General features: G+C 49.8%; 1 protein-coding gene across 4 annotated transcripts; it reads left to right on the plus strand.

Moving 5' to 3' along the window:
- Window positions 1-2,520: 2,520 nt before the first annotated feature.
- Window positions 2,521-10,927, plus strand: Zfp324 (zinc finger protein 324). 4 transcript variants are annotated; one of them, NM_001362139.1, is made up of 4 exons: window positions 2,521-2,982; window positions 5,478-5,651; window positions 6,047-6,163; window positions 6,897-10,505. In NM_001362139.1, exon 4 carries the CDS (start codon window positions 7,253-7,255, stop codon window positions 8,318-8,320), a length of 1,068 nt encoding a protein of 355 aa, NP_001349068.1. In that variant the 5' UTR covers window positions 2,521-2,982; window positions 5,478-5,651; window positions 6,047-6,163; window positions 6,897-7,252; the 3' UTR covers window positions 8,321-10,505. The 4 variants fall into 4 exon arrangements, with proteins under 4 accessions (NP_001349068.1, NP_848847.3, NP_001349069.1 ...); NM_178732.4 differs by having other exon boundaries at window positions 5,478-5,604; XM_011250558.3 differs by lacking the exon at window positions 2,521-2,982 and adding an exon at window positions 3,007-3,183 and having other exon boundaries at window positions 5,478-5,604; window positions 6,897-10,927.
- Window positions 10,928-11,245: the final 318 nt, after the last annotated feature.

Raw genomic sequence — 11,245 nt, forward strand, 5'->3', positions numbered from 1 at the left:
TTCTTTCTTTCTTTCTTTCTTTCTTTCTTTCTTTCTGTCTGTCTGTCTGTCTGTCTGTCTGTCTGTCTGTCTTTCTCTCTCTCTCTCTCTCGCCCTTCCTTCCTTCCTTCCTTTCTCATATACCACTGAGCTACACCCCTAGCTAGCCCTCTATACTTCTTGAGACAAGATTTTACGGAGTTGCCTAGCTTGGCTTTGAACTTACTATGTAGCCGAGACTGTGAACTTGTAATCCTCCTGCCTCAGTCTCTGGAGAAGCTGGGCTTGCATGCCAATGTCACCACTAGACCTGCTGTGGCTATTTTGTTGCACTTGCTTTCCTATTTTAAAGGTTTGTATATAGCATGTGCCTGCATGAATTTATGAGCACCACCTGTATACAGGTGCCCTTGGAGGCCTGAAGGTATTGGATCCCTTGACACTAGAATTATAGGCAGTTGTGAGAAGGCTGGTGTGAATGAAACCTGGGTCTTCTGCAAGGTCAGTAAGTGTTGGGACATTTCTCCAGCCCCTAGTTTTGTTTTGTTTTGTTTTGTTTTGTTTGGCCTCATATTTAGCCCTGGCTGGCCTGGAAATCTTTTGTAGATCAGTCTGGCCTTGAACTCACAAAGACTATCAGCCTGTCCCTGGAGTATTGGGATTTAAGGCTCATACCACCTCAACCAGCCTTTTCTTTCCTTTAAAGAAATTTCTTTCTCTCGTGTGCGAACGAGTGTAGGTGCCTGTGTGCTGTGGCACTCAGTAGAAGGTAGAGGACAACTGGAATGAGTCCATTCTCTTCCATCTGGGGACGGAAACAGGGTGGCAGGCTTGGTGACAAGTGCCTTTAACTTGCTGGACCATCTTACTGGTCACTTTCTTCTCTTGGATTCAGGGCCCCATGTATTTATTCCAGGCTGCTTTTGAACTCACTGTACACTAAAAAATGACTTTGAATTAATTGTCCTTAGTCTTTCTGCAAAGTTCTGGGATTACAAGCATGTACTACCACACCTGGCTTCTTCTGGTGTGTGCGCGGAGACAGGGAGGTGGGGGGGACAGACTCACTCTATAGTCTAGGCTGGCCTTAAATTTGTGACAAATCTCCTGGTGTAGCTTTCTAAGTTCTGTAATCATTGTCTCTTGTCGCCCAGGCTGATCTCAAATTCACACTATAGCTACAGCTGCTCGTGAAAGAAGCTCTGGTCCTTCTGCCTCTGCCTCCTGAGTACTGGGATAGTAGCTGCTACCACAGCCAGCTCTCAACCCACGCTGTTTGAGAACCCACTGTACTTAGGGGCTGCATTAGCCCACCCTTAACAAGAGACCCAAGGAACTTCTATATAGAGACAAGCATACATAGAACTAAGGAACCCAACACAGGAGAAATGAGAATCCTGAAAGAAGATCCCTCACATGCTGCAGAATAGAGAAAAACCTTTTCCTGTCCTCCAATAACAGGGCCAGTCTTCACTGAGACTGCCCTGCCTTTCCAAAATCTCACATATCACTTAGATTGGCCCCAAGGAAATAAAGAATCAATATTGTGATGTGTGGAAAAGAGGGAAGAACAGGTGTCCTAAGGACAAGCAGCCAAGCATAGAAACTAGTTGATGTGCAAGGGTCTGAAATAAGAGCTCGCAACATTGACCTTCACTCTTTCCAAGACTGAGATAGGGGAATAGAAAGAGAGGCCGAAACCCAACTCTGTCTCTGCAGCTGGCCACACAGAGGGAAACTGCCTGAGCATGTTATCTCCGTATGTGATCGCGGTTGGTGTGGAAGTTGCTATGTAGTCTAGGATGGCCTTAAGTTTACAATGATCCTCCTGCCTCTCTCTCTTCTGAGTGCTGAGATTAAAGGTATGCGCCATCATGGATCTGATCTAAGGCTTTTCTGTCTATTTATTTCCCATGCGCATTGGCATTGGTGTTTTGCTTGCGTGTATGTCTGAAAGTGTTGGGTCCTCTGGAACTGGAATTACAGATAGTTGTGAGCTGCCTTGTGGTGATTTGAGCCCGGATCTGCTGGAAGAACAGTCAATGATCTTAACCGTTGAATTGCCCTGGAACTCTCTTTGTAGACCATGCTGGCCTTGAAATCAGAGATCTTGCCTCTGCCTCCCAAGTGCTGAGGCTACAGGTGTGTGCCACCACGCCCACTGCTGCCGTCTCTTTAGAAGGGATTCCCCATACGTTTTTTCTTTTGTGCTCCCAGCTTGTGTCGCCTGCCTCCCGAAATCTCCAAGTTTCCACTTCTGAATCTTCAGGTTTTGGTCCTGGGCCGCTTGCCCAGAGCGGGGACCTACCCAGGAGTCTCTGTTAGTGCTCAGGCCTGGCTGAAACCGGACGGTGGTGGTAAACTTCACTTTCCAGCTAAGGCTGGGAGGTAGGGAGAAAAGATGCTTTGGATACCCGCCATGGATACCAGGAAGGCACCCTCCTGTCATTCAGGCAAGTCAGCAGGAACTACGTTTACCCGAGCATCCGTGCTGTGCATTGGGCCAACGCGGATAGGAGAGGCGGGGCTTCCGGCGGTCTGGGTTGTCACTTTGCAGACTGGCTTAAGGCCACACGGGTGATCCCGATTGGTGCACGAAAGGCCTGGCCGACTCTGCAAATCTCGAGGAGGTTCTGGGGACCCAAGACTAGAGCAAATAAGGATAGTACTCGCAGTTGCCCGATTCTAACCTTGGCTCGGTACACGTCGGCACTGCAAGCCCGCAGCTCTGCCTCCAAGCCTCAGTATTCCCTGTTGGCTCATAGGCTGCAGCGGAGACCGTTAGGGTTGTGCCGAAGCCACGAACTCTCCATCCCCCAGCCGCAGCCCGCCAGGAGTCCTCTGGGCGTACAACGCCCTTTTCTGACCGGGAAACTGAGGCCCAGGCGGGCTGCGCGAGGCCGTGGGCGGGGACGGGCTATGCCCAGGTCTCTCGCCCGTCATGCCCCGCCCCCACTGCAGATTCCGGCGGCGGCAACCTGGCCGCTGACAAATCCACCGCGGGTGAGTGTAGGAATCTTTCCAAGGACCCACCAGGTGTCCTGGCTTGCCCTCTTACTGTACTGTGGGGAGGGACCCAGTTGCTTCCAACATCATAGTCCAGGTGAGTGAGGCGTGCGGGTGTGGAAGCCTCACTTGTGACAGCCAAGTGGGTAAGGTCTGGGGAAAAGTTAAAGGAAAGCACCCACATGTGCAAACGCCAAGGTGAGACTTTTATATTTTGAAGTCTCTCTCTCTCTCTCTCTCTCTCTCTCTCTCTCTCTCTCTCTCTCTCTCTCTCTCTCTCTCTCTCTCTCTCTCTCGCGCGGCTGGCCGCTAATTAGATATGCAGCCAAGAAATGGCCTTGCCCTTCTGGTCCCTCTGCTTCTGCTTCCATAGTGCTAGGTTTTCAGGCATGCTTGAGCACACACAGTTTATTCCGTACTGGGGATGGACCCCAAGACCTTGTGCATACCATGCAAACACTACAAACTTTCATCCCAGCCTGGTATTTAGCAATTTAGACGTGGAATAACCAAGGAAGGGAGGTCTTGTGTGTCTGAAACAGCAGGCAGAGGAATTGGGACTCTGTCCCAGAGGCATCGGAAGACAGAGTGCTTTAAACACAGACTGGACAGTTCCCAGTTAAGATTTTTAAGAGTGATTTTTAAAATTTTTATGTGTACTTTTGTGGGTCTATGCATATGAGTGTTGGTTCCCGGGGAACTTTGTTGTAGGCACTTGTGAGTCATCTAATGTGGACACTGGGAGCTGAATTCATGCCCTTTGAAAGAGCAGCACATACTCTTAACCGCTGAGCCATCTCTCTAGCCCCAGGCTTTGGGGTTTTGTTTTGAAAGACAATCTCACTGTGTAAATCTAGCTGGTCTGCAACTTGGTATGTAGGACCCTTGAGACAGGGTCCCACTATGTAACCATGGCTGTGCTGGAAATGTACAATTAGACCAGGCTGTTCTGGAACTCACAGAGATCCACTTGCTTCTGCCTCCCGAGTGTTGGAATGAAAGGCCTGTGCTACCACACCCAGACACCTAATTAAGATTTTAAAAGCATCTTCTCTTTTTCTGAGCGTAGAACAGACGTGGTGGAATAATATGTATAATAATTCATATTATTATGTAGAACAGAGGCTAGTAGCCCTTGGTCTATGTGAATGATGGTGGTCCCTGCATGAGATTAGTCATGGTAGTGGTTAAGGTGGCTGAATTATGAGTAGATCTGCTGATGCATCAGTGTTGTGTGAAGAACTCTATTGGTCAGCCTGAGCACCTGGGAGGATGGAACTACTGTAGACACAGGAAAGACCAGGCATGTGTGATGTCCCAGAGTGGACTGATTTGATGGGCCTGAAGTGATAGATGTCCAGTTAATTAATCCTAGCGTCTTGAGCCGGGACCTGAGAATTAAAGAAGTATAGTATACTGGCTGGTTGCTGGTTTTGTGTGTCAACTTGACACAAGATAGAGTCATTAGAGAGGAAGGAGCTTCAGTTGAGAAAATGCCTCCATGAGATTGAACTATAAGGCATTTTCTTAATTAGTGATCAATGTGGGGAGGCCCAGTCCAGGGTGGGTGGTGTCATCCCTGATCTGGTGGTCCCGGGTTCTACAAAAAAAAAAAAAAAAAAGCAAGCTGAGCAAGCCATGGGAAACAAGCCAGTAAGCAGCATCCCTCTATGGCCTCAGCATCAGATCCTGCCCAGTTGGCGTTGCTGTCTCGACTTCCTCCAGTGATGGACTGTGATCTGGAAGTGTAAGCTGAATAAACCCTTTCCTCCCAAGTTTCTTTTTGGTCATCAATACTAAGACAGATAGCTTCACAGAGTTGACTAGGGCTGGTTGCTTAGGATTTGAGAACAGGGAGGAAAGGCTTGTGGTGCCTATGGCTGTGAGGGGAAGAGTCCAACAGGTGGCTGAGCAAGGGTATGAGTTGTAAAAGCAGAAAGGAAATGGAGCATTGGTATAGAGGCAAGAAGGATTGACTTTCTGTATGTCTACCAGGTTGATGAGGCCAGTCCCACCTCAGACCTCTGACACCCCAATACCCATAGCAGTAACTGAGATTGTCTACTTACTCCAAAGGGCCTTTTTTTTTTTTTAATTTTTTTTTTTTTTTTTTTGGTTTTTTGAGACAGGGTTTCTCTCTGTAGCCCTGGCTGTCCTGGAGCTCACTTTGTAGACCAGGCTGGCCTCGAACTCAGAAATCCGCCTGCCTCTACCTCCTGAGTGCTGGGATTAAAGACGTGCACCACCACGCCCAGCTCCATTTTTTTTTTTTTTTTAAATTGGTGTTTGACTGGATTTCTCTACATAGCTGTGGCTGTCCTAGAACTCGCTATGTAGACCAAGCTGGTCCCAAACTCACAGACATATACCCGCCTCTCAACCAGTCTACAGGGAAGGAAGATAAATGTCTGAGAAGCATCTCCATTAATAGGGAACAGGTTCCTACCTCACTCAGCCATCGCATAGACACTATCTTATTCTTACTGTTGTAGAGATGGATGGCCTTTGAGGACGTGGCTGTGTACTTCTCCCAGGAGGAGTGGATGTTCCTGAATGCCGCCCAGAGGGCCTTGTACCGCCATGTAATGCTGGAAAACTTCGCACTTGTAGACTCCATAGGTAAAGGCCTGAGTTGAGTCCTTCATTGGAAGCAAAGCTGGGACCAGGTATGGCAGGCAGCTAAGCACACCAGGTTCAGGAGCTATTACAAGTGTCCACTCTCTCCCTAACTGTTTATGAGTATGACCCTCTATCTATAGGGATGTGAGAGGAAGGGCGGTGCCCTGGACACATATAGTCTGATAAACATAACCATTTCCTGTATCCCTGGGGTGCTGGCTGTCTACATTCTTCTGTGCCTGAGTTCTAGCACCTTCCTTTGGAGTGGCTGATCTAGTAGTTCCTTATGGGAACCCTTGAGCCGGGCCTGCAGTCCTCCTGTATCCTGTGGGGTTTTGGGTGCAATTGCATGGTTGACATCCATATCCCACACCCTGCTCTCTATTGGGGCTGGACTGTCTTGAGCTGGGGCTGGCCTCACATGCTCCTTATTCCTTCCTAGGACCTTCTGTCTCCCGGCCTCGTGTGATCATCCAACTCCAGCGTGGTGAGGAACCCTGGGTTCCCAACAGGACAAATAGAGGCCCAGGCAGGGGTGCCCACAGGAGATCCAGCCTTGGTGAGTTGGGCTTCACCTAGGGTGTATTCAGGGGCAAGGGCTACTACATTCTCTACTTCTTGGTATTACAGACACCCTCTTTTCCTGTCTAGAGATAGCTCCCTTCCCTTTTTGAATCTTTTTCCTCATCTTGTGACCTTTCCTGCCCCTGAAGGGCCCAGATGCTGTGTCCATGCAGGAAATTACTCCCTTTGAGCCACACATACATACATACCCATCGGCTGTGCTGTGTGGCTTCACTTTCCCCATTGAACTGTCACATTTGTAGGGTCATTCTTTCTCCCCAACTGTTGTTTGAACACTTCTCCTGGCCGGGCTCTTTCTGGCACTGTGCATAGCATTGGCCAGGACACTGCTGAGTGTTGTAGAGAGAATGCCCAGGAAAAGCAGTCTGCAACAGGATTGATAGTGCATAGACTCAAGGAATGAACACAAAGAGAAAGCAGGCTAGGGAGCGAGGCTTGAGAGAAAGGTCCCAGGTCAGCCAGTGCACAGTTGTGACCATAGAGGTCACAGTTGTTAGGACAGACTCTTCTCTGCCAACTTCTCCCAGGGCCAACCTACACTTCTGGTTTTCTGGTTTTGGGGTTTTGTTTTGGTTTGGTTTGGTTTGGTTTTTTCTAGTCAGTGTTTCTCTGTGTAGCACTAGCACTGCTCAGCTTCTTCAATAAGTTTGTTTTTTTTTTTTTTTCAGACAGGGTCCTAGCAGTAACTATCTTTTCTCTGCCTTCAGGATCCAATTATAGTACAAGAGAAAGACATGTGTCTAGAACACCTCCAGGGGCCACCTGTGACAGGCCTGATAGGATACCTACTAGTATCCTTCCTCCTGCTGGTGCCTACCCTGATGCAAAAATTCTGGAGGGACACCAAAGTGCCTGCCCATCTCTACAGAAAAAACCCACAGGGGTATCAGTGATTTACTGGGAGCAACTCCTGCTAGGTTCCAGCAGCAGTGAAGCAACTGTCAGCTTGCGATTGACTTCTCCAGTAGGGGTTCCTGAAAATGGTTCATCTAGAGGGAAGGCCTTCTCTGACTTTCTGGCCCCAGGGAAGCAGCCACGGGTAGCAGAGCAGCGAAAGCCAGAGATGCAGCTAACCCCTGGGAGAACTTTCCAAAGCATTCCAGATCTCCATGGGGCAGAGGAGGGACGTGGGATGAGTGAGGCTTGGCATGAGTCTCAGGGAGACCCCAATGTTACAGAGGCCCGGATATGGGATGAGCTGGGAGAGGCCCTCCAGGCCGGCCCAGGTCTTCTCTCTGGGGACAAACCTTTCGAATGTAGGGCGTGCAACAAAGTGTTCGTGAAGAGCTCAGACCTCCTCAAGCATCTGCGTACTCATACCGGGGAGCGGCCTTATGAGTGCGCCCAGTGCGGCAAGGCCTTCAGTCAGACATCTCACCTGACTCAGCACCAGCGCATCCATAGCGGTGAGACGCCTTATGTGTGCATGGTGTGCAGCAAGGCCTTCCGACACAGCTCCTCACTGGTGCGCCATCAGCGCATCCACACAGTCGAGAAGTCATTCCACTGCAACGAGTGTGGTAAGGCCTTCAGCCACGGCTCCAACCTCAGTCAGCACCTAAAGATACACGCAGGAGGGCGGCCCTATGCCTGCGCACAGTGCGGCCGCCGCTTCTGCCGCAACTCACATCTTATTCAGCACGAACGCACGCACACCGGCGAGAAGCCCTATGCCTGCTCCCTCTGTGGCGCAGCCTTTAGTCAAGGCTCCTCGCTCTTCAAGCACCAGCGTGTGCACACCGGAGAGAAGCCTTTCTCTTGTCCACACTGTGGCCGTGCCTTCAGCCACAGCTCCAACCTCACACAGCATCAGCTGCTGCACACGGGCGAACGACCCTTCCGCTGCGGCGACTGTGGCAAGGCCTTTGCCAAGGGCGCAGTGTTGCTCAGCCACAGGCGTATCCACACGGGTGAGAAGCCCTTCGTGTGCACGCAGTGTGGCCGCGCTTTCCGTGAGCGCCCAGCCCTCTTCCATCACCAAAGGATCCACACAGGAGAGAAGGCCCTGAGGAGGCCCAGGGGCAGTACGCACCCCCAGGCCAGGTCTCTTGGGGTATCCTTAGATGGCGCACCTCCAAAGGCCAGTTCTACCACAGCCCCACCAGCAGTCCCAAAGATAGCTGAGGCCTAAGGTCACAGCTGTGCCCTTCTCTGAAATCCCTTTCACTCACTGTGGAAGAGCCTGTGTTCTCAGCAAATCCACTGTGGTGTGAGGCAGGTACAAGGAAGACTTGCCAGTCAGTTCCATTTACAGCTATATCCTAAAAGAAGCTGTCCTGGAGAGGAATCCATAGACTGCATGAACCCCCCTGGGACTGGTGGAGTAGGCAGGGACTGACCCCGGAACTAATGTGTGACTCTCAGACTTTGATCTTCATGGTAATGCCACTTCAGTATTTCCTGACTGTGGCTATACAAACAGGAAAAGAGCCCGCAATAGGCAGGAGCTCTCAAATTAGCAGCTGGAGATACAACCCCAGTGCATTCCATTTCTTTGGTGCAAGCTTCAGGCAAACAAATGGTTTGTTTCTGTGCCTCAGCCTTCTCCTCTGGGAAATGAAGAGGGAAGGAGATTTGGACCAGTAGAGGATGATGCTATAAAATATTCTAGCAGCCGGATATCGTGACACATGACTTTAAACCCGGGTCTTGGGAGGCAGAGGCAGGCATGTCTCTTCTGAGTTGAAGGTCAGCCTGGTCTACATAGTGAGTTCCAGGTCTCAATCAGAGTTACACAGTGAAACCCTGTCTAAACAAGGAGTAAATGTTCTTATAGGATCCAGATAAAGTCCAAGTAGACTCACAGCCAGCCATGTGCTAGGTGCTGCCCAGTGAGCAGCTTGTGGGTCTTGTATTGATTTCTCTGCTTCAAACAAGAAAGCTCAGGTGGCACAGAAGAGTTAGTGTGGCCTAGAGCACAAGGCAGAACCAGGGTTGAACTCAGGTGGACTTCTCCAGTCTCCATCCAGGCTCGAAGGGCTGGCATAACCCACCAATAGGAAATTGAAGCCTGGAGGGAAGATGTCCCCCTCAGCTCTGAAAGACAGGTCAGGAATTCTGGTTCCTCGGCATCCCCATCCTCATGCGGGCCTGTCATCAGCCACTACCAAAGCCATGCTATATGAGCCCGAACATCTGAAGTGGTGCTACTGACTTGAGAGGAAATGAGACAGGGCTGCTTATTTTTGCTGGGCTTAACCATCATGCACCCACCTGTCCCATCCCATCCCATCCCATCTGAGCCCAAGGTAAAGAACTGAGCAGGGAAGACTTGGTGTTTCCTGTGACTTCTGAGACCCCCGACGCCCAGTGATAATGACCCTAAATGGTGAGGGAGGGCAGATGGGTGCTTGGGATTCAGTTTGCTTGTTGCGGCCTTTAGCAGACCAGGTCCCATGTAGACCTGAGGTCACAGCAACAGGGAAATGAATGCCAGTATTGAAAAGTTAAAACAGATATATACTATAATTTCTTACCTAGATATGAAAGTCCACACCTCTTGACTCCAGGACATGTCTCCTGGTTTTTATTGCTGTTGTTTATAGTTCATATTTATATGTGTGGATACATGTATGTAAGGGCATGCATACATGCATGCGGAAGTCAAAGGACAATTTTCAGGAATCAGTTTTCTCCTTCCACCACATGGGTGCTGGGGATGAAACTCGAGTTGTAATGCTTCATGGTACAAGCTTCTAACCACTGAGCCATCTTGTTGGCCCTGATGTTGTTTTGTGACAGGGTCTCATGTAACCCAGGCTAGCCTTGAACTATCTCTGTAGCCAAGGCTGGCCGGAACTTCTGATCTCCTGCCTTTGCCTCCTGAGTGCTGAGGCTATAGGCAAACAGCTGCATGCCAAGTTTATTCAATGCTGGAGATTAAACCTTGTGCCTGTTTAGCAAGCACTCCACCAACTGAACTATGTCCTTCTACCTCAGCTTTGGGTTTTAATTAGTTCAAAGAACTAGGCTTGGTGTGGCATGCCTGAAATCCCCACGATCAGGAGTTCGAGGGGGCAATTCAAGGATAGTTTGAGGCCTTGTGTTTTGTCTCAAGTCAGGGTTTCTCTGTGTAGCCCTGATCATCTTGGAACAGGATGCAGCTCTGTAGACCAGGCTGGCCTTGAATTCAGAGAAATCCACCTGCTTCTGCCTCCCAACACTGGGATGAAAGGCCTACGCCATCACAGCCCAGCACTGAAACCCCTATCTTAAAAAAAGAAAAAGCTGAGTTGAGATACACCTGTATGAACAATAATATTGTTTTTTACCTTAAAACAAAGCAGATGATATTAAATGGATGTGCAGAGACATGCCACTGGAGTCAGCACAGACACTTTGGCTTCAATCTGGGTTCCCAGAGGCCATAGGGTAGAGGTACAGCTTACCTGCAGCCTAGTGTAGGATACAGGCGGCCACAGGTAGGTGGGGGAAGCCAGGAGATCTGGGGAAAGTGAGCTGCCCCAGAGCAGCGGTTCTGTTGGTAGATGAGCCCTTGCGGACCGGGCTATGGGAGGGAGGAGGGTGGGAAGAACGAGCCAGTGCTGTGACTGTGTCTGCTGATGAGGATGAGCGCATGGGCAAAGTTGAGTCCTGCCCTTTGGGAACTCCGGTCCCGTCACCTGGAGGTATGGTGGTGCAGACCTGTAACCCTAGCACTTTGCGAGGCTGAGACAGGAGGATATGAAGTTAATCTTCCAGACCAGAGTGGGGCTACTGAGACAGTTTGGAGAAAAAAAATTAAAAAGATCAGATGCCTTGATGGGTACCTTTAATCCCAGAACCCAAGAGACAGAGACACAAGCAGGTCTATATAGCAGTTGGGGGCCCATAGTGAGACCTTGTCTCAAAAAAGCAACAAAACCATCTTGCAGCTACCCTCTATACATGAGACATAACTGTCCCACCACCTGCCGGTGGAGTCAGACACATCTGTCCACTAAACCTCATTAAGTTATGCAAAGAGGGATGCTGTATAGGATCCAGCTGCCTATGACTGTTTGGGAAAATTCTCTGAGCTAGGCCTCCTGATACCCGATAGGCCCACTGTCGTTTC

The sequence above is a fragment of the Mus musculus genome, chromosome 7, assembly GCF_000001635.26.
Source record: "Mus musculus strain C57BL/6J chromosome 7, GRCm38.p6 C57BL/6J".
Lineage (NCBI taxonomy): Eukaryota > Metazoa > Chordata > Mammalia > Rodentia > Muridae > Mus > Mus musculus.

Coding starts and splice junctions, on each gene's coding strand:
- Zfp324 (NM_178732.4), top strand. CDS start 2,899: ATGCCCAGGTCTCTCGCCCGTCATGCCCCGCCCCCACTGCAGATTCCG. Junction 2,983..5,477: donor CGCTGACAAATCCACCGCGG/GTGAGTGTAGGA, acceptor TTACTGTTGTAG/AGATGGATGGCCTTTGAGGA. Junction 6,164..6,896: donor CCACAGGAGATCCAGCCTTG/GTGAGTTGGGCT, acceptor CTCTGCCTTCAG/GATCCAATTATAGTACAAGA.